The 19,689-nt window shown below is 39.5% G+C and overlaps 1 protein-coding gene across 2 annotated transcripts in view; it reads left to right on the forward strand.

Annotated features, from left to right (window-relative positions):
• Nucleotides 1-19,689, forward strand: part of CCDC171 (coiled-coil domain containing 171) — a 235,024-nt gene that overhangs the window by 151,400 nt on the left and 63,935 nt on the right. For both annotated transcript variants that reach the window (XM_073345441.1, XM_073345440.1), the window contains 2 exons: nt 1,650-1,795; nt 3,105-3,159. In XM_073345441.1, the coding sequence (XP_073201542.1) occupies nt 1,650-1,795; nt 3,105-3,159 (201 nt within the window). The remainder of the gene's footprint in view (nt 1-1,649; nt 1,796-3,104; nt 3,160-19,689) is intronic.

Here is a 19,689-nt window from a genome sequence, read left to right on the forward strand (position 1 = left end):
ATTTCAAAAGGGATTAGTCTACAATGGAGGGAAAAGACATAAAACATTTCTTTTTTAAATGAATGATTACCTTCCAGAAATTCAAAAATAGAACTCTAGAGCAATACATTTGTCCTTTTATTTATTTATTTTATTTATTGATCAGGAAGATATTCTTCTAACTTGAAGATCAAACCATTCGACTAAGCAGATTTTCTTTTTTAGGAGAAGCAAAATCTTACTATTTACAGGCATCAGAAGATCTAGGTTCTGCTCCCAGCTCTGCTACAGATTTGCTAACCTTAACCTCTCTGATCCTCAGCTTCCCATCTGTAAGATGAAAGTTGCCTACTTTCCCATATATCTGAGGCCTGATTGTCAGAGGTGCTGAGTGTCCCCAGTTCCCACTGACTTTAGCTGGAATTGTGGGTGCTCAGTGATTCTGAAAAGCAGACCCTTAACTCATTAAAGTTTCTAGAATGTTGAAAGTCTTAGACAGAAGTAACTATGGAAATGTAATTTACTATACAAATATAAAAACTCCTGGCTCCAGAGCTGAGAATGTATCCCCTAAATTTGCAAAGCCAGCATGCAAGGACTTAGCTCTGCAACTGCACAGCTAAATCCCACTACATTGTTTTGAAAAATTTGTGGCAAACTTTCTATTTAACATAAAAGTAAGCTTATAGCCAACTCTTTTTTAATTTGTTTTTACATACTGAAGAGACAAAATAGATGGTCATAAGCAAAAATACAGAAACAACATATTACCAAAATGTAAACATATTGCTAACACTCCTGTTTGTAACCTTAAAGATCCCTCCTAACAAAAGGAAGAAGGAGAATTGGAGCAATGAATTGAAAGGTGTTATGATCACTATATTACATTATAACAGAAACAGTGAAAAAACCTTGACTGCAGTTTTGCTAGTCAGGTTTCTTATTGTTCAATTTACAGTGCTAGTTGACATCTATTGACTTAATCTGAATTAATTTTGAACACTAGGCTTTAATGCTAAGTAAGAGAGTTGGGTACACATTAGGGAACAGAAACCTGTAAAATATGTTGGAGATCATAAAATAGAGAAAAGTCATAAAATAGTTGATGTACTATAATGTGATGTGTTAGACATAACCTGCAGTTTAGTGAACACTGATTTTGCACACTAGAAAAACTGTTGGATGGTTCTTTATTTTTATGTTGGACTCTCTCCTTTCTGTTGATTTCCGTGAGGTGGGTAATACTGATCAATATTTAAACGAACAATACTTTGCATTTTTCTTTTTCTTTTATCCGTAAATTGCTTTAGTATGAAGTATTTTTACTTAATATTTATTTGGGTTTTTTAAAAAGATGATATTCCTGATATTTTCATGTGCCCAGAATATGGTGTCTAAGTATTGTACCTGTAGCATCTGTCTTCAATTCAGCAGATCATTTTGTCTGTTTATAAAACATTTATAAATGTATGATGCACTAAAAAAATTAGATTTCTGTAGTGTTGGTAAATAAATAATACTTTTGGTAGAAAAATTGTAAAACCTTGGTTTGTAATGGCCCAAATCTACTTCACAGTCAGTCTGTATTCCTCTTTGTTTAATAGCCTATGGCATAAATTGAAGTTAATTATCAGGGCTGACAAGTAACTCTGCTTTCTGTCTGCTGGCAGAGTCTCTCCGAGGCAAAGATGGAGCTGAGAAGAAAAGATCAATCTCTGCGTCAGCTCAATAAACATCTTACCCAGCTGGAGCAGGACAAGCGTCGACTGGAAGAGAGTATCCACGATGCAGAGAGTGCCCTCCGCATGGCAGCAAAGTGAGCACTGGGACCTTAGGGAGATCACTTAAAACAGACAAAAGATCAATTCTTACTTTCATGCGCAGGGTTTTGGCTCTAGATAAAGCAGTGGTAGAAAACAAAAGTACAGTGCTCTCTCTCTTTGAAATTCAGTGATATATCCTCTAAAAAGAAAACTCTTAGTTCAGCCTACTAAGTGTATATTTTATATAATAATCCGAGACAAGTGCTCCACTATCTGTAATAACATGAGCATTTTTGTTTGCCTGTTACAAATCGGAGAATGTATCTTCTTCTTCAAGTAGTGTCCCTATGGATGCTCCACTTCAGTGCATGTGCACCCCTGCACCTTTGATGGAAGATTTTCAGTAGCGGTGCCTGTTTGGCCTGTGAATGCGCCCTATACATCCTCATGCCCCGTACTGAGGTTATACAGAACTGCGTGGGCGACCTACCCTCAGTTCCTTCTCTACTGTGTTTGGCCTGAGATAAAGTGTTGAGCATGCTCGCTTACTCAAGCCTAGCTTCTAGTGTAGTTAGTGTTAGTTTAGCTTATTAGTAGTTTGTTGGGGTCATTATTTTTCCTTCTTTTTCATTTTCCCCCAATTGAGGGGTTATTCTAGACTTCTGTTTTGGGGTATTCCAGGATCCCGAGGCTTTAAGAGGTGTCTTTCCTATTGGGAAGATACGTGCATCAGTGGTGGACGTTCTCAGTATCTCCACTCTTTAGGAGACGCTCATGTCCCCAGTATGTGTAAGAGCTGCACTTCCTTCAAAAGCAGATCTCGAAAAAACAGGATATCAAATTTGCGTTACTGATGATGGAGCAACCCTAAGACTTTGAAAAAAAGATTTGGTATTGAGGACCTCTTTGGACAGCTGTACCGAGCTAGTAAAGGTTCTGCCTCGAAGAGGTCTGTGCCACTGGACCTTGCTGTATCCCTGGTACCTATACTATCATCTCTTATCTCTGCATTGATACCAACAGAGTCAGACCCTGGACATTCTCATATCTAGTGATTGGTATCTGTGGCATCAGTGCTGAAGCTGGCCTTCACAGGATCTCATCTAATTCCAGTCTATGTACTTCCGGTACTGCATGAGTTTAGACACTCAAAAGACCTCCTTGTCTCCAATGAGCCAGAATCCCCGTTTCTTTATTTTGGGGGTTAAAAGGTCGGGAGGAATCTAAGAATAATACTTTCTGGGTTGTTTAAAAAATTTATAACATGAAATTGTTGATAAGATATTGGGATTGGCAGAAAATTAGCCTGTCTTTACTAAAGCCTCTGTTTTACTAAGGCTTAATTTTTCCTTCTTTTAATAGAGATAAAGAATTCATTGCCAGTCATATGAAATCTGTGGAAGCCACCCTACAGAAGGTGATGTATTTAGCACTTTCATCTCAGTTGTATTTGTATTTCAAGTCATGCTAAGCTTTTGGAATTGTTTATTTTCAGGAAGGCTGATGGTGGGAGTGGTTAAAATGGTACAAAGACTTATTCATAATTTTAATTAAAGTATAAAAAGATCTCCCCCTTCAACTCCTATTGCCTCCAGAAAGCATTCAGAACAGGAGTACTTGTGGCACCTTAGAGACTATAAGGTGCCACAAGTACTCCTGTTCTTTTTGCGGATACAGACTAACACGGCTGCTACTCTGAAACCTGTCAGAAAGCATTCAGTTCAGCAAGCCAAATGTCGTAATATTGTTGTTGACAGGTATGTTCCTTTTATTTTTTTTAATGTGAAAGTTGTTACAAACCCTTCCCTCTGAGTACTCTTTATGCTTGCTAAAGTAAATTAGGATGCTACTGATCATCCCAAACTGTGTGTAATTGCTCTTGAATGATCTGTGTATTCACTGAGTGAGGCAGAGGTCATTCAACAAGGGCCCATATCAAGTGGTCATAAAGCGTTTGACTTGCTCTACTTTAATCCTTGGTAATCATTAAATAGAATTAGAAAAAAGGGTAAACTCTGATGCACAATCTAAAACATAACAGTGATTTTAAACCACTTTTTAAATTGAATAGCAATCTAAAGTGGACCCTTTGGCTTGTATTATTTTGCTGCATTGCAGTGTCATCTTGAATACCAGCAAGACTGAATGTATTGAGTATATCTCATTTTTTAAAATTACAAATGCTATTGACAGTTTGTGGGTGTTTTTCCTTATGACACAGTGGAAATCAGATATATTTCTACTATCTTAAGATGTTAGTTTTCCTCGTCACAAAATGCAAACCCCAAGGAGCAACATACACCCTCCTTAAAATTTTATTTTTTGAAACAACCAGAATATTCAAAAGCTGCTGTTTACTTATTTTTCATTTAAAATAAATTACTCTCTCCAGAGAGAATTGCCTCTGAATATCTCCAGTCTTGGGAGTTTGTTTCTACACCACAAGACCCAACAACTAGGAAGCGTGCAATGTGCCCATTCTTTCATGGTTCCAAATTTTTGGTGCAGGATGCATAAGTGATATGCTTTCATATGCCTTCAGTTCTTTTCCTGATGCTATAGAAAACAGGTCTTGGAACCATGGCTTCTCTTTGAGGAGAGAAGTAGCAGTACCTTTTCTTATTTCTTTCCTGTTATGTTAGTTATAGTTGTATACAACTTAGCTAGCAGGTCATTGTGCTTTGCACCACAGGAGAAAAAGAAGTTAAACTTCTGCTGCTGCTTGACCTCCTAAATTCCTAATTATCAAGTAGTAATAGGTTTCTTCCCCTTCTGGGCCACCTGCCTGATAGAGTAGAAAGAAATCATGGGTGTCCTGATGAAGACTGAGAATCAGTGAGAACGTTACTAGTTTATGATGTATCGGTCACAACAGCAAATCATAGTAATGGCTGTAAATAATTCATAATCTAAGTCCTTTGGCCTGTCCCAGAAAACCCAAGCCAAAGTATTGGACCTATCTCTGGAAGTCTGTGAAATGTAGTAGCCCTCATCACTGTGATGTCTGAACATCTCACAAACATTAATGAATTTATCTGTACAGCATACCCCTGAGGTGTATAAATGTTTATCCCAATTTTGCAGATGAAGAAATGAAGCAGACATAGAATACAAATCAAGCTACAGAAGCAAGCAGTTCTTTTATTCCTGTTATTATCAGGGCACTCAAAAGGGCGTTCTTTTACAAGTAGAGGAAAAATGTGAAATAGCACTAGTGAGAGGTGGTCTCTCTTCTCTGCACATGTCCACCCATCTCTCCTCCAGGGAATGATGCAGGGTTTCAGACCTGCTTTCTCTGTTCAATACACCATTACCTTACCTCTTGATCAAGCAGGACCTTCTAACCCATGGAGATACTAATTGTTTCCAGACACCCACTTATGCAACAGCCACAGATCTACATGTTCCAAAAATTTTTTTTTGATGCACGGAACAGAAAATCTAGAAAATCATGTATCTATGGGCTTGTCTACACTTACCAGAGGATTGACGCTGTGGCGATCAATACATTGGCGGTTGATTTAGCGGGTCTAGTGAAGACCCGCTAAATCGACCACTGATCGCTCTCCCGTCGACTCCTGCACTCTACCTGATCTAGAAGAGTAAAGGGAGTTGACGGGAGAGTGTTTCCCATCGACATTGCATAGCATGAACCTCGCGGCAAGTAAATCTAAGCTACGTTCATTTGAGTTACACTATTCACGTAACTCAAATTGTGTAGCTTAGATCGACTTTTCCCTTTACTATAAACAAGGCCTCAGACACCTAGATTTTCTGCAAGGTGGAGTAGGTGTGGACCTGAGTCCAGTAATGTTGATTTAAGCATGCATGGTTCAGCCATCAAGTGTTCAGTATTCAGGCTCCAAATTGTCACTAATTGATCACTCACAAGGGTTGAACTCGTAGGTCTAGTTTCTGGATGAGCTAGCCTATTTTTCTTAAAGGGGAACTCTTAATAGTTCTGTAGGCACTAATTGAACTTATACCTAATTATTAGGGTTGCCAGGTGCCTGGTTTTTGACCAGAACACCTGGTCGAAAAGGGACCCTGGTGGCTCTGGTCAGCATTGCTGACTGGGCCATTAAAAGTTTGGTCGGTGGTGCAGCGGGGCTAAGGTAGGCTCCCTACGTGGCTCCAGTTGGCTCCCCAGAAGCAGCGACATGTCCCCCTCGTCTCCTAGGTGGAGGTGTGGCATGGGGGGGCTCCATGCACTGCCCCCACCCCAAGTCCTGGCTCCGCAGCTGCCATTGGCCGGGAACCACAGCCAGTGGGAGCTGTGGGGCCGGTGCCTGTGGGTGGAGGCAACGTGCACCGTGCAGAGCCTCCTGGTCGTGCCTCCACCTCAGAGCCGAGGGAAATGGCGCCTCTTCCGGGGAGCTGCCCAAGGTAATTGCCTTCTGAAGCCCGAACTCCAAACCCCTTCCTGCCCCAGTCCTGAGCTCCCTTCCACACCCAAATTCGCTTCAGGAACCCACGCCCCCTCCCATGCTCCAACCCCTTGCCCCAGCCCAGAGCCCCCTTCCGCACCCTGAACCCCTCATTTCTGGCCCCATCCCGGAGCCTACAGCCCCCATCAGAGCCCTCACCCAACCCCTGCCCCAGCCCAGTGAAAATGATCATGAAAGTGAGGGTGGGGAAGAGTAAGTGACAGATGGAGGGGGAATGGAGTGAGTGGGGGTGGGGCAGGGGCGAAGCCTTGGGGAAGGGTGCGGGGCAAGGGTGTTCGGTTTTGTGCACTTAAAGTTGGCAACCCTACTAATTATACACAGACATCCCTATGTTAAGAGAATGTTGTTATGATTGGAAAGTCAAGCACTCAAAAGTTAGGAAACAACAGAATTAAGGTTTTGGCCCCCTTGTGTATAAGCATTAGGACAGCCTATGTTTACATTGTCACATATTATTTTTCACAGGATTTCTGCCTCTATCAGTATGCAGTTTTGCATTATCCTCACTGTTCACTGTGTGGCCCCATTTCTTATTTTCTGCACACTATTCAGTCCCTGCTCTGAAGATAGAATTATAAATTTCCTCATGGGCTTTTCTATGGCACTCACCACAATAGTACCTTAAAAAAAAACATTAATTCATTATTACAATGCTCCTCTAAGGTGAGCGGGGGCAGCATTATTATCCCCATTTTACGGATGGGGAGCTGAGGCACAGAGAATAAGGTGTGATGGGGCAAGGCCAGATGGCTATAGAAAAGTAGTGGGAGATAGATATATTAACTCCAGGCTAAACAAATCCCTGGTACCAGGATAAGTGAAATGGCAGCTGCTCCAGGTCAATTAAGACACCTGGTGCCAATTAAGAACTTTCCAGAAGGCAGGGAAAATGCTAGGTTGATTGGGACACCTGAAGCCAATCGGGGCTGGCTGAAACTAGTTAAAAGCCTCCCAGTTAGTCAGGTGAGGGGCGCATGTCAGGAGCTGTGGGAGGAAGTTGTGCTGTTGGAGAGGCTGAGTAGTACACACCATATCAGGCACAAGGAAGGAGGCCCTGAGGTAAGGGTGAAGTGGAGCTTGAGGAAGTGAGGGCTGCTGTGAGGGAAGTAGCCCAGGGAATTGTACATGTCATGTTTCTAAAAAGTCAGCTACCATAGCTGATACTATTAGGATCCCTGGGCTGCAGCTCGGAGTAGAGGGTGGGCCTAGGCTCCCCCCCTCCCCATTTGCCCCCTGATTAATCACTGAGACTGGGAGACAACAGAGACTGTGCAAGGAAGGATAACTTCTCCTCACCTCCCTCGCTGGCTTATGATGAAAATGGCTCAGTAGGCTGTGACCCTTGTCCCTAGAGAGAGAAGGGTTAAATAGAGGGTCACAGTGAGCCTCTGAGGCTAGCAAAATCCGCCAGGAAACACAGGACCCATGGAGGCAAGGACAGAGCTTTGGCACAAAGGTTAAAAGTTTCCACTAATTTTGGATGCCTAATTTGAGACACCTAGGACCTGATTTTTTTAAAGTGCTGAGCATTATACAGCACTTTATATGTTCAAATCGTAGTTCCTGTTTGACTCCATTTGCAGCTGTGAATACTCAGGACCTCTGCAAATCAGACCCCAGTTAGTTATCAAGTTAGTTGCAGAACTCCTGGTATCATAGTCCACACAACAGTGAGGAGGGGGCTCTGTTGAAGTGATATACTCTGAAAGATTACTTAGGTGGAAAGTGATCTTTCTTTCTTTCAACAAATCCTAAAATATTAGTATTATTGATATCCGGACAGATAAGATGGACCTTCCTCTATCCTTCATTTAGATGTTAAGAACCTTTGTCATTTTTGCTGTCAACACATGTTGAAAATTCTTCATATAGAATTTTGGGTTCCTTCTGAACTATAGTTTTTAAATATGCATTGGTGGGCTTTGTTTACTAGATAAATCTATCTTTTAAAAAAATCTAAAATTGTATAATCTGAAAGTCCCCCTGCCCTCCTTCTCCAGGTTAGGAGGTATCTTTTGAGGCTCTGGATAAGTCTGCTTTTATTAGGTTGGTGTTTGGTCTGAAGTGCAGTTTTCTGTTCATCCTCCCAGTGGAAGGCAAATTATTTGGAGGGTCGGGAAATGGGTTAGAGTTTTTGAGCTTTGTGGACTGGTTTCTTTGTGTGGATTATGGTTGGTTGGCTGGCTACTGTTTGTGTCTGTGTTGGTTTACATTTTTAATTATTTGTCAAGGCACCCCGAGTTTGAGGTAGCTGTTCTTTTATGTGTCATACATTGTTTGTTTTTATTTATACTGGATAACAACTGTCTTGCACGGTTGATTGGAAAATTTATAACAGAATCATCTTTGTTTAATCTAAAATATTAGTGGCATATTATACTGTTTGTTTTTTCAATTACATAAAAAAACTTTCTTGTGTCCATAATAAGGACTGATCCTTTTTGACTGGAGTGTCACAAGAAAGTGGAAGAGCCAGAGAATTTACCCTAAAGTCAATGTTGCCATCTCTCATAAGTTTACTATGTGACTTGTGATATTTGCTGTTTTTCTTTAAACTCCCACTTGTGGACTGGAATCAAGTGAGTTACATGATAATCTTGGGTTTCCTTTAAAAAAAAAAAAAGCAATTTTTTAACCCTCGTGCATGTGGAAAAAAGTTTGAAAACATGGCTTGAGTGTACCCCAAACATATGAAAAGCAGAAAGCAAATAAAAAGAAGCTCTTTTTTAAAATCTCATGATTTTAAGCCAACCACATGACTTTAAGGCCTGACTCATAATTTTTGAATGCTTGGGACTGGAAATACTGTAAGACGTTCCATACTGGGAACAAAATAGCATTAACCACAACTGTATTTACAGTGGTCATCTATACCAGGGCATGATTAACCCATTTTTCATTTAAATAAATAAACTATAGGAAAATGTGACTAGCACAGTTTTTAAAAAAAAATATTTAACTGCACTGATCAGCAAAATTCTCCTAAACTCTAATTTCAACTTCAATTCATTGGTGTAAAAGTTAATACCAGAGTGAAGTGTATGCTATAATAATCAAGTTTTTCATAGGTTATACTTAACACTTGCTCTTCTCTTCAAATGTAATTGTTCATACTTTTCTTGACAAACTTTTTAAAGAAGTTTGTTTAAAAATCTACCGTATATTAAAAATTGTATTATGAAAAACTTGAAAAATTCTCAAACATTTCCCCCTCAAAAGATCATAAATATTTTAGCATAAATGTGTGTGTTGTATTTAAGTTGACAAACCGTATTTCATTAATACTTTATATATTTCCTAGTAATAGGACATTACTGCACATGCTAAACCTGTTCTTTTTACTGACTAACTTTATAAACACAGTACTTGAATTACCAGTTATAATCATAAAACCAGCCAAAGCAATAGCTGAGCTCCAACTCTGCTGAAATCCTCAGCCTTGATTTCACATCTCCTCTCCACGTGACTGTTGTAACTCCCTTCTCTGAGGCCTCTCTAAATCCCGGCTTTCCACACTTCATGTGCACAATCCTGCCATGGCAAATCATCCCAATGAGTCCATTCATGGCCATAAAGTTGTGAACACTACCCCTATACTCTTAACTGTTTTTAACCCAGATGCACCTTGTAAGTTGGTGGTGTTCTGACCCTCATCCAACATCACTTGCTATTGGCAGCGTGGGCTCAAAAACTTGCCCTCTTCTTGATGTTTAGCTTTGTTAATGAATTAACACAAAATAAACAACTCATGCTCAAGCCCAGACCCTAGGTTTCTCTGTCCAGAGAAGCCACTCCTTTAGTCCTGATGGGTTAATGAGCTGCACCTGTCACAGTGAGTTAGCAGAAATCATTTAGCATCTCCCAGCAAGGTTCTTACACCTGTTAACAGAGTAACCCAGCTGCCCTTCCTAAAGTGGCATGTTGAGAACAGTTCAGAGATCAAACACGGGTCACCAGTGCGAACAAGGGAACGCGGGGAGTTAGGCTGGAAGCAACTCATCCATATCTATAGAGCAGTTCACAGGTTTAATAAAGTTCTGCTTGTTCAACTTAACCTGCATTCAGCTTCACCCTGTGCTAATGAAACACTCAGGAGCAATTCTCCTCCCACACCAAAATCCCTTTTTGCATTACATTTTCAATTCATAATCACATTCATACACATTTCTTCTTAAAACAGTCATATTCAAGTGTCACATGTAAGAACCAAAGGACCGTTGTTGGAACCCCCTGCTCTATACCCATCAACTGTCTTTTTTTCAAATCTCTCTTGAAAACATCTCTCCTCACCTTGTCCTCTATTCCTAATTTCACTTTCCCTTTGCTAGTTTTTTATTTTAACTTTAACTGTATTTATTTTTATAATGCATATGGGGGATACAATTTGTCTGAAAGAATGGTTAAAAAAAGTAGCAGCTATTCTGTACAACTGGTGTGTATTTTTATGTATATGGAAAGTAGATTAGTTTAAATATTAACAGGATATTTTTTCTTGTGATTCCTTACATTTGTAGTTTAGTGTGTAAAAGTGTACTGTTGTCTAAAGATTAAAGGTCTCTAGATGAGAACTTATAGAGAAGACTAAATGACAAATATATTGGCTTACTGGGCTGTTTCACATAAGCGTAACTGAGAACAAGCTTTGACCCTTCGGCTGTAATAATTTTTTTTTAAAAAATCATTGTTAAAGTTGGGACGCTCGAATTAACCCTTTTTTGTTTTTCTCCTCAGAAAATCAATGCAACTATGTGTGTGCAGGGGTGAGATTCTACTATATGTTTTAATGCTAAATTATTTTTTTGAATATAGAACAATGGGATAGGAGGAGTTGAGGTGGGACTGTGAATAGCTTTAAGAATTACTAATGTGATAGCAAGTCTTGAACCCTCAATGCTAGGCTGCTACCTTGGGTGTAGTCTGTAGTGAAAAATTCATTTACTTTATGGCGGTTGTTTTATGGCCTGTAAGAAATCCAGTTTACAGCAAGGTTTCAATCCAGCTCACAGTGTCCATTTCACTAACACCCATTGCAAGTGACACTCACTGGCATTGTCTGGGTGTACCGAAAGAAGGACAGGAGACACCTGATATGGATTTTAATCAGGCCGCAACTTTGTTATATAGATGTCTGGGAGTACCTGGCAGATAAAGTGTACAGTGCAGGCAAATCCATGTTTGTTCAAATCATTACCCGGGGCTTTCACCAGCCCCCCTTCATTTTCCATCCAGGTCCCCCCAGCCAACCCATGGCTTGGACCTTACTATCCACCCCCCTCGTAGGAGGGTTAAGTGGGCTCCCTGCTGTACCAATCATAGGAGTCCCCAACCCTCCCCCCAGACCCCCATTCTATTCCTTTATCCAGCACCTCCTTTTAAGTACTTTACCAGGCCATTTATCTGGTCACTGGATACCTTCCCTATGGAGTACCTGCACTGGACATCCAACACAAGGAGGTGCCAGCAATTTGCTTGGCTGCCTCTCCCCAACTCAGTTGGGTTCCCAGACATCTCCCTATGGCCTCTTTTATAGCAGCCCCAATAGGTGAAGCCCCATTCTCCCGAAAGATCACATTGTCCCTTGTACCATGCCAGGATGGTCAATGGGAACGAGCAGCTGGGTTGTCCTTGACCAGGTACCGCAACAACCACCCTTTGCGGTGGGCAGTATAGGTGACCAGCACTCTGGATCCTTAAATTGAAAGAACTCATTAAAAAACAACTTCTTGCATAGCTCAACTGTGTGCCCGGAGCCAAGAATCTCCATGCCACCGACTACATCATATGCCGAGGTTTCCATAGAGCCAGCGGCATCTGCTTGGGTTCATTGCTAGCTCCTGGTGCAAGCTCACGAAATCTGTCAAACTGGAAACGAGACAAGGCGTCTGCTATGCGTGGAACAAAGGGCCTTCCCACGGCCAGGGCTTGCACCTTTATAGCCTTCAGACCTCACATTACTGGGGGGGGTGTCACCGTTCACCCTTTGCAGCGGTCTCTGACCTCATTTCTCCCCTCCCCCGGCCATAAAGCACAGCTGCCCTCATTTGGCAAGCCCAGCCAACATTTGCCCCGTTTCAGATATGGTGCAGTCAGTCTCACCAGTTAGACCGAGGATTGACTGGGCCAGAAAACAAAGGCCAACATTTCCAAACTTGAGTGCCTATAGCTAGGCTCCCTAATCTATATTTGGCTTCTAAATAAAAGTGGCCTGATGTTCAGAAGAGCTTCAGCACACCATCTCCCTCTGACTTAAATGAAATCCATGGTGCTTAGCACATCTGGAAATCAGCCACATTATTTAGAAGTCTAAGTATTGATTTGGGTCTCTAATTTTAGGAATTCAAGTTTCAAAATTTTTGCCTTAACTAACTTCACCCCCCAGAGGTAGTTCTTTCTGGACAGGGTTGAGAGACACTGGCAGGAAAATGTGGGGAAACAGGAACTGCGACTGTGGGTGCAGTGTCTGTTCTTTACTTCAGTCTCCTGTATTGTTCATCTGACACCTATTGCAAATGAGTGTGCATGTGAAACAAACAAATTACAAAGGAAATAGATTAAATTTTAAAGCTTCCAAATGGCTTTGGAAAGGAATTCTAGTAAGAAACAAGCAATCCTATTTTGTATCTGTTCATATTAAATACGAAATATTATTTTCTTCTCTTTCCCCTTTCTTCAAATTAGCACCTCTCCCCCTTAATTTTAACATTTTGTAAATTGCTTTTGTTTTCCCTCCCTACTAATCTGTCTGTCTTGATCCTTGTTCCTAAAGATCAGTTGTGCAGGACATACAGGTGTTAGCACAGCTGGTTTGCTGATGACAACTCTGTCCATATAGCTGTCTAGTGTGTCATCATTCATATTGTTCAGTGTCATTCTGACCTAGCCAAGCTAAAAATGGTACTCCAGCTCAAGAGGGATTTAAAAACCTTGACAAACTAAAGATAAGACATTGCAGAATGTCATATCCATGTGCTTAACTGTTTTCAGTTTAGACTTATCTAAATCACCAATTCCAGAGCTCGACTGTCTTCATTCTTTTGGAAGTCTGAAGATTTTTTGTGTAGTTTGCCTTAAGTAAGGAAATATCCTTGTGTGGAGGACTGTGAAATTAGTTAATGCGTTAGCCATTATTTTCTCCAGACATGGGTTCATTTCCAGCCCAAGGTCATTGAAATCTGTTCATAGGGGACATATTATAGTACACAGCCCACAACTACAGCATAGCTTTGGCACAATGGTTAGTGTTTGCTAAAGAGGGTCTGGATCAAATTAACATCTTATCCAACAGAGCATGGATTTTTTGTGGGGTAGTGTGCACTATAATTCTAGTTAAGCACAGGATTGTACTCTTTCACTCTGACAATTAATCCTATGACTTTGCCTAGCTTTTAAAAAAATCCATCAGTTTTATATGAGCCATGTCTCATCACATAACTACTGTTTATCCAGCAATTCATGTTGTTTAAATAATAACTTGTAAGATTTGCTTTAATATTGTATTGTGACTATGTGTTTGGAAGAGTAGTTTGTGCATGGCAATAACATGAAAAAGAGCCTCTTAATGTGCATAATATACAGCAATTTTTAACAAGTTTTTCAGTTAAGAAGTTATTTGTTTCCAGATGTTAATTTGGAAATTATGGTGTTCTTTTAACAGATATCAAAGATATCAAATTACTATAATTCTCCTCTGAGTATTCTCAGTGGGGCCCCTACTTCAGGGGATATGCATGCACCCTCTATGCCAAGTCAAAAATCTCCAGAAACCAGCCCCTCTTGGAGCTGTGCACACACTCCTTCATTTGAGTGGTTGTGTAAGAAGATAGCGTTGTGATAATAAATACCCAAATACCTGTAGCAGTGAGATCGGAACCATCTTCCTCTTTCTCCCTATTGTGTGGCACCATTTCGTCAAGTTAGGATTTCTTGCATTTTAGTGTAGTTTATTTCGTTAGGCTCTGTGCCACTGTGTAGCTTGGCTGGCTCCATTCCCAACACCAGTTCCAATCTGATTAGCTCCCTTTACCTGTTGTTCATCTTCAGCTCCCTGATGGTGATTTAAGATTTAAGAAGTGGAGGCCTGTCATAGGCAGTCCCAGCTGATTGCCTCAGCACCAGCAGCTACCTTATCAGCCTCTGCACACACAGGTGTTGAGGGAAGTTGCTCAGATCTGTCATAAGGTCTGATCTAATATCTGCATTGAAGAAGCAAATGGAAAAAGGGGGTTACTGACTGTCTGGGCTTGGAAGATCTGAAGGCTGTATGGCATCAAGGGAAGAGGGAGCACAGCTGATGCAAATAATCTTTCTATTCTCATTCAACTGTGAAGACTCAGAGTAGGCATGAATTCAGGGAGGAGTTTGCACCAAGATGAGTCTGGAAGTCTTAGTGCTGCTGCACAGACAGGAGACTTAGAGTTGCTGAGGATTCCCGTTGTAGACAGTTCTATGCTCCCCACCCCAGTGCGGGGCTGGGGCATGGAAGGGACAGTGTTTGCCTAGCTGGTGAGCTTGCCCAGCACAGCAGCTCCTTGGAATTGTCTAACCAGTGGCTCAAGTTAGAGCAGATCTGGAGCTGGTTTGGCCCCCAGCAGCAGTCCGAATTGGAGATGTGTGGAAAGGTGTCATAAAGCACATTTGGAACCTGTGTAGATTCAAACAGAGGATTTTGTACAACCCTAATTCATTATGTGTCTATGGGTGTTTTTTTTTTCTCTCTTGCAGCTTTGGCATCTTCAAGCTGCAGATCTTCCTCAAATGTGAGATTAATTTCTCAAGGTCAATCTCATTATCAGGGCTGAAGTGCAAAGTTATTTCTGAGGGCTCTTCCCGAAGCTGTCTTTATGTATAGACTATATTAGGGCATCATAGATATCTCCTGTGCCATTGGGCTCAGCCTGCTGTGCTGCCAGATTATACTTATGTATTCTTTGCCTGAACCTGATGGGGGTGAAAGGAGTAGTTTTAAGTTGTTGGATGCCAAGTAATTTTGTTGTAAAAGTTACTTAAAATATTTAGTTTGGAGAAACAAGAAATGGTAGGCCAGCTCTGACTGACTGTTTCTCGTACTACCAACTTGGAAGTGTGGCTCTCACTGTTCAGTCATGAGTACTTTTACATGCCTTAGGGGACATCGTCATCAAGACCAAGCGAAAATAATCACAATTATTAACCCTCGCTATTTTATTATTAAAGAAAGGAAAAGAAAACATGAAACGACACAAATGATAAACTGACAACGTCTGTTACAATCTCTTCTGTATGTCTCTGTGCTTTTAATAGGGATTATACTCCTAAATGGGAACACCTCTGATGTGTGCGTTCGTCTTGGTAAATTAAGACCTAAGTATATTGTTTCCCCAAATTATTGTGAATGCCAAAGAAAACGTTCATATAAACTTAACTCTGTCCACCGATCCATGTACATGATAATATCCTCGTTAATTGCATGATTACTTGCTATTCCTCAAATAATATATATGTATATTTTCGAACCTTAAGTGTATGCATAGAATCTTCTAGTATTGTGTGTATGCTAAATACACATTCAAGTCATTTATAAGCAAGACATACGATGAGTAAAGCAATGACTCCATACACAATACAGTATCCACAGTAAATGAAGTGGGCTTGTCCCACACAATGTGCATCTCATTCAGTGCGGACTTTGGGAGATGTGGGCATTCCCCCATGCAGCTAAATTGATTGTATGGTTGTGAATGCTGCTGTTAAGGTTTAGATTTTTTTTTTTAATTTAAATGCCACTTGCTATTTTAAAAAGTGTCAAGAAATGTTTGTTTATATGTCATGTACAGAAGACACGATGTGGTATAACTTTTTTCTTGGCACTTATTTGGAATGACTTGCACAACTCTCTCATTGCTTCCTAACTACTGAGTAACATGAGCATCTTAGTCACACAGATAAGATCTTTACACTAGACCATATTACGGTTTTCTCTCCCTTGATTTGTAGGTATCACGTACAATATGCTATGAAGATCTATACAATTAATTGAAAACAAAATAGAGAACGAAAAGTTTTACAGCACACTGGCATTACTTGTAAACATTGAAGGTGAATTAGTATTTATAAAAGGACTGTTCTGCAGGCCTTATGCAGAGTAGCACTTACACCTGTAAGAAAGTGTTGACGAATCAGGCCAAAAGTAAGGGACTCAAATCTTTAATTTGCCGTATTTACTGAGTGGCACTAAAGCCCACAGACAGACAAGTGCACCTTAACCTTGACTTTAAACACCCTTGAATGTAGTTCTGTGTCTGTCTTGAGCAGGTATTGCTTGTTATGTCAGATTGTGTGGTGGGGAGACAAGGGTGTTAGTGATGTAGGTAAATAGGAACTAGGATGCAGCCAAAACTATTTCCACTTGTGACCAGCACAATATTTTAACCACTACTTCTAGACATGAATGATTAGTGCATTAAACTCTGTTTCATCTACACACACAACCTAACTTTTAATTGCATATTATGTTCTTGGTATTACCTTTGATCTGAATTCATCAGTGCTTTATTGATTTAAAATTGAGTGGGTATAGTATTTACACTGAGTTTTTCCAACTCTTCCAATTCATTAAAAAGTTAATCAGACTGTCGTAAATCCTTATTTTTCACTGTTTAAAAATGTTTTCATGGTCTGTTGTTTTCATGGAGCTTTATGGATCCATTAAGTTTTAACCCATTTTCCGGCACCATTTTTTAAAAAAAAATCCCAGATCCTGCAAAATTACACATGTACTTAACTTACCCACTCTGTCAGTGGGAATCTTCACAGTACATAAAGTTAAGCATGTCTAAGTCTTAGCAGGATCCACATTTATGACACTGTTTTTTTAGAACCAGAAACCTGTCCAAAGTTCCTGCAGCAATCTAGCATACGTGTATATGAGTATTTTTGCTTTTGAGGTCTCCCTCTCTAAATTCCTTTCCTTGTATAGGATGGTGAAAGCAGTTTTGCACACTGTTAGTCATTGTAATAAATCTATTTGTGTGGACTTCTTTGTTGTTTTTTTAAGGACTCAGTGCTACAGTTCTTTCTCAGGCAAAACATCCATACCTGTGGTTACACTTACAGATCCAAGTCAGCTGTCATGTGTTTTGTGATACTTTTGCTATGAAACAGTCTATACAAAAATATATTGTATACTATTTGCTTTTCCTCTGCTGCAGTCTGTGAGTAAAAATATCTTTTGTTTTATACAATTTTGTATCAACACAGTTTATTCCACAATTTTTGTTTTTCTTAACTTAAAGTTTCACTTTGCAAACATTCTACTGACTTCCTCAGAGCAATAAAATAAAACACCTCCTCCTGAGTACAGATCCATCATTCTAGCACTCAAAAAAGTCTTCAAGGTTTAGAAAACAGTTTTTACTTTCAACTTAAAATCTTGAAAGTCAGTGGGATTAGACATAAATGCATAAAATTTTAGCTGTGTGGATCCTTCTACAGAATTGGGGCCATAATGACTTCCCACACCTTGAATGGGTGGTCAATTGAAAGACTGTGCTGACTTTATTGGTGAAGCAGCATAAGGATGTTTGCATCGTATGTGGTCTGTAAATAAATAAGACTTCAGTTTTCTGCATTTCAATTATACCATGACAAATACAATATATACAACTCTCGACTTCTCAAAAGGAAAGCTCTACATATCCTATCTAAGCAAAGCGTCCAAGCGAATTGAAAATAAGATGCATCCTTTTCTATCTAAAAGATTTAAAAAATTATGAAATATTTCAATTGGGAATCTTGGTATCAGGAGTCATACATTTAAGGAACTAATACATTCCTTTCTGATGTTGTGGTGTTAATGATTTACTACATTTTTTAAAAATTGCTTGTTTTATTGTCCAGTGAGTGTCAGGCCCCAGTAGTGAAACTCAGCACCTGACACTAATAGGGTTAAAAGGATCTACGCTATGCGTACTATGCTGTGCATTATACCTACATTGTTACATATTATACATTGTTCCTTCCCCCCCCCCCCCGCCCTCTTTCCCCAGTATTAGCAATCTGCTTTTGTACTTTGACATCAGGGATTTCCCTAGTGAATTTTGTCACAGAAAAAAGAGAATCATCAATATCGCAGTTAAACTTGACTTTCAAAGCTAATAGTATCTCATTTGAGGGCTCAAATTTAATAAATTTTCTTTGATTCTGGGTGAGTTTTTAAACATCAAACAATGAATTGGCCAGGGTGCAGTAAAATATTTAGATCTATTGACTATGGTTCAGAAGGGTAGCAGGCAAAACACTGGGGTGGTTTGATGTTGATAAATTCTTGGTACCTTAATCCACATTTAATGTTTTCTTTTATCTGTGTGCATATTAACAACTAAAAGAGCCTGAAAAGCTGATATATAAACTATAAAAATTTAAATCAAATATATATTTAAAATAAGATGTTTGTGTTCTATTAAGCACAGTTAGTGTCTGAACAGCATTACACATTCTGACAGAAGACCCTGGAGAATTTATTTGTTCCACAGGACTGTATATTCTGAACCTAGTACACTATGTGTGAAACGTGTGGCCTATACTGTTGTTAAAATTGCATTATAGTGCATATGTTTGGCAGCCACAGGTATTGACAGGAATTCTTTAGGTCTGCCTGGGAAATGTAGGGCTCCCTTCTCCTATATACGATAGCAGAGAATGGAGGGGGGAAAAAGTATTTCTAGCCCTGTGTATCTATAAAATTACACACACAAACACACTTGTTTTAATCACAGTATATTTCAAATGTTGTGACACTCACGGAGTATGTTCTTCAGTATAATCAACAGCATTTTAAAAAGTAGAAGTAGTTAAAAGGAGACAAATGTCATCTAGAATTTTAAATCAGTTGGAATATCTTTTAATTTAGGACGGATTGGATATTTTTGAAAGGTTTGGCTCTAAATAAGAGAAGCTGTCCAAATTTATATTTGTAAATTGTGTTGGTAAATGGTATGTTCTGTCATTTTATTAGTCCCTTCTAAAACTATGCATTGACAATAAAAGTCAGTAATGATCTTTGCCATGGTAGCTAACCTTATGTAACAGACTAATATGATATACATTCTATAATATAATTCAATTTGGTTTAACTACTGGAATTTTATTTTGTAAGATCCAAAAATAGTGCAAGATTAGGAAAAGGGCATATTAATAATTACCTTTTGTATCAAATAAAAATGGGAAAATAGGGTGTGTACAGTTTTTACATATGTGGTGTATGTGTAATCAAGTACAGTATATATTACACACCGATATACACTTACAAAATAAAATCTTTCAGTATGTGGGGGAAAAGCTGTTTTTAGTTAATAATGAAAGTATTTCATATTAATGTGACACAGTAACATGTTTGGGTATTTAAAGGGGAAAATATTCATCATATTTATATAGCTGAGAGTTCTACTTATGTATTTTTATCATTTTCACGGCATATACGTTTATATAATGTATTAAAAGCAGCTTTTTGCTTAGCCAGCAGA

The sequence above is a fragment of the Lepidochelys kempii genome, chromosome 5, assembly GCF_965140285.1.
Source record: "Lepidochelys kempii isolate rLepKem1 chromosome 5, rLepKem1.hap1, whole genome shotgun sequence".
Taxonomy (NCBI): Eukaryota; Metazoa; Chordata; order Testudines; family Cheloniidae; genus Lepidochelys; species Lepidochelys kempii.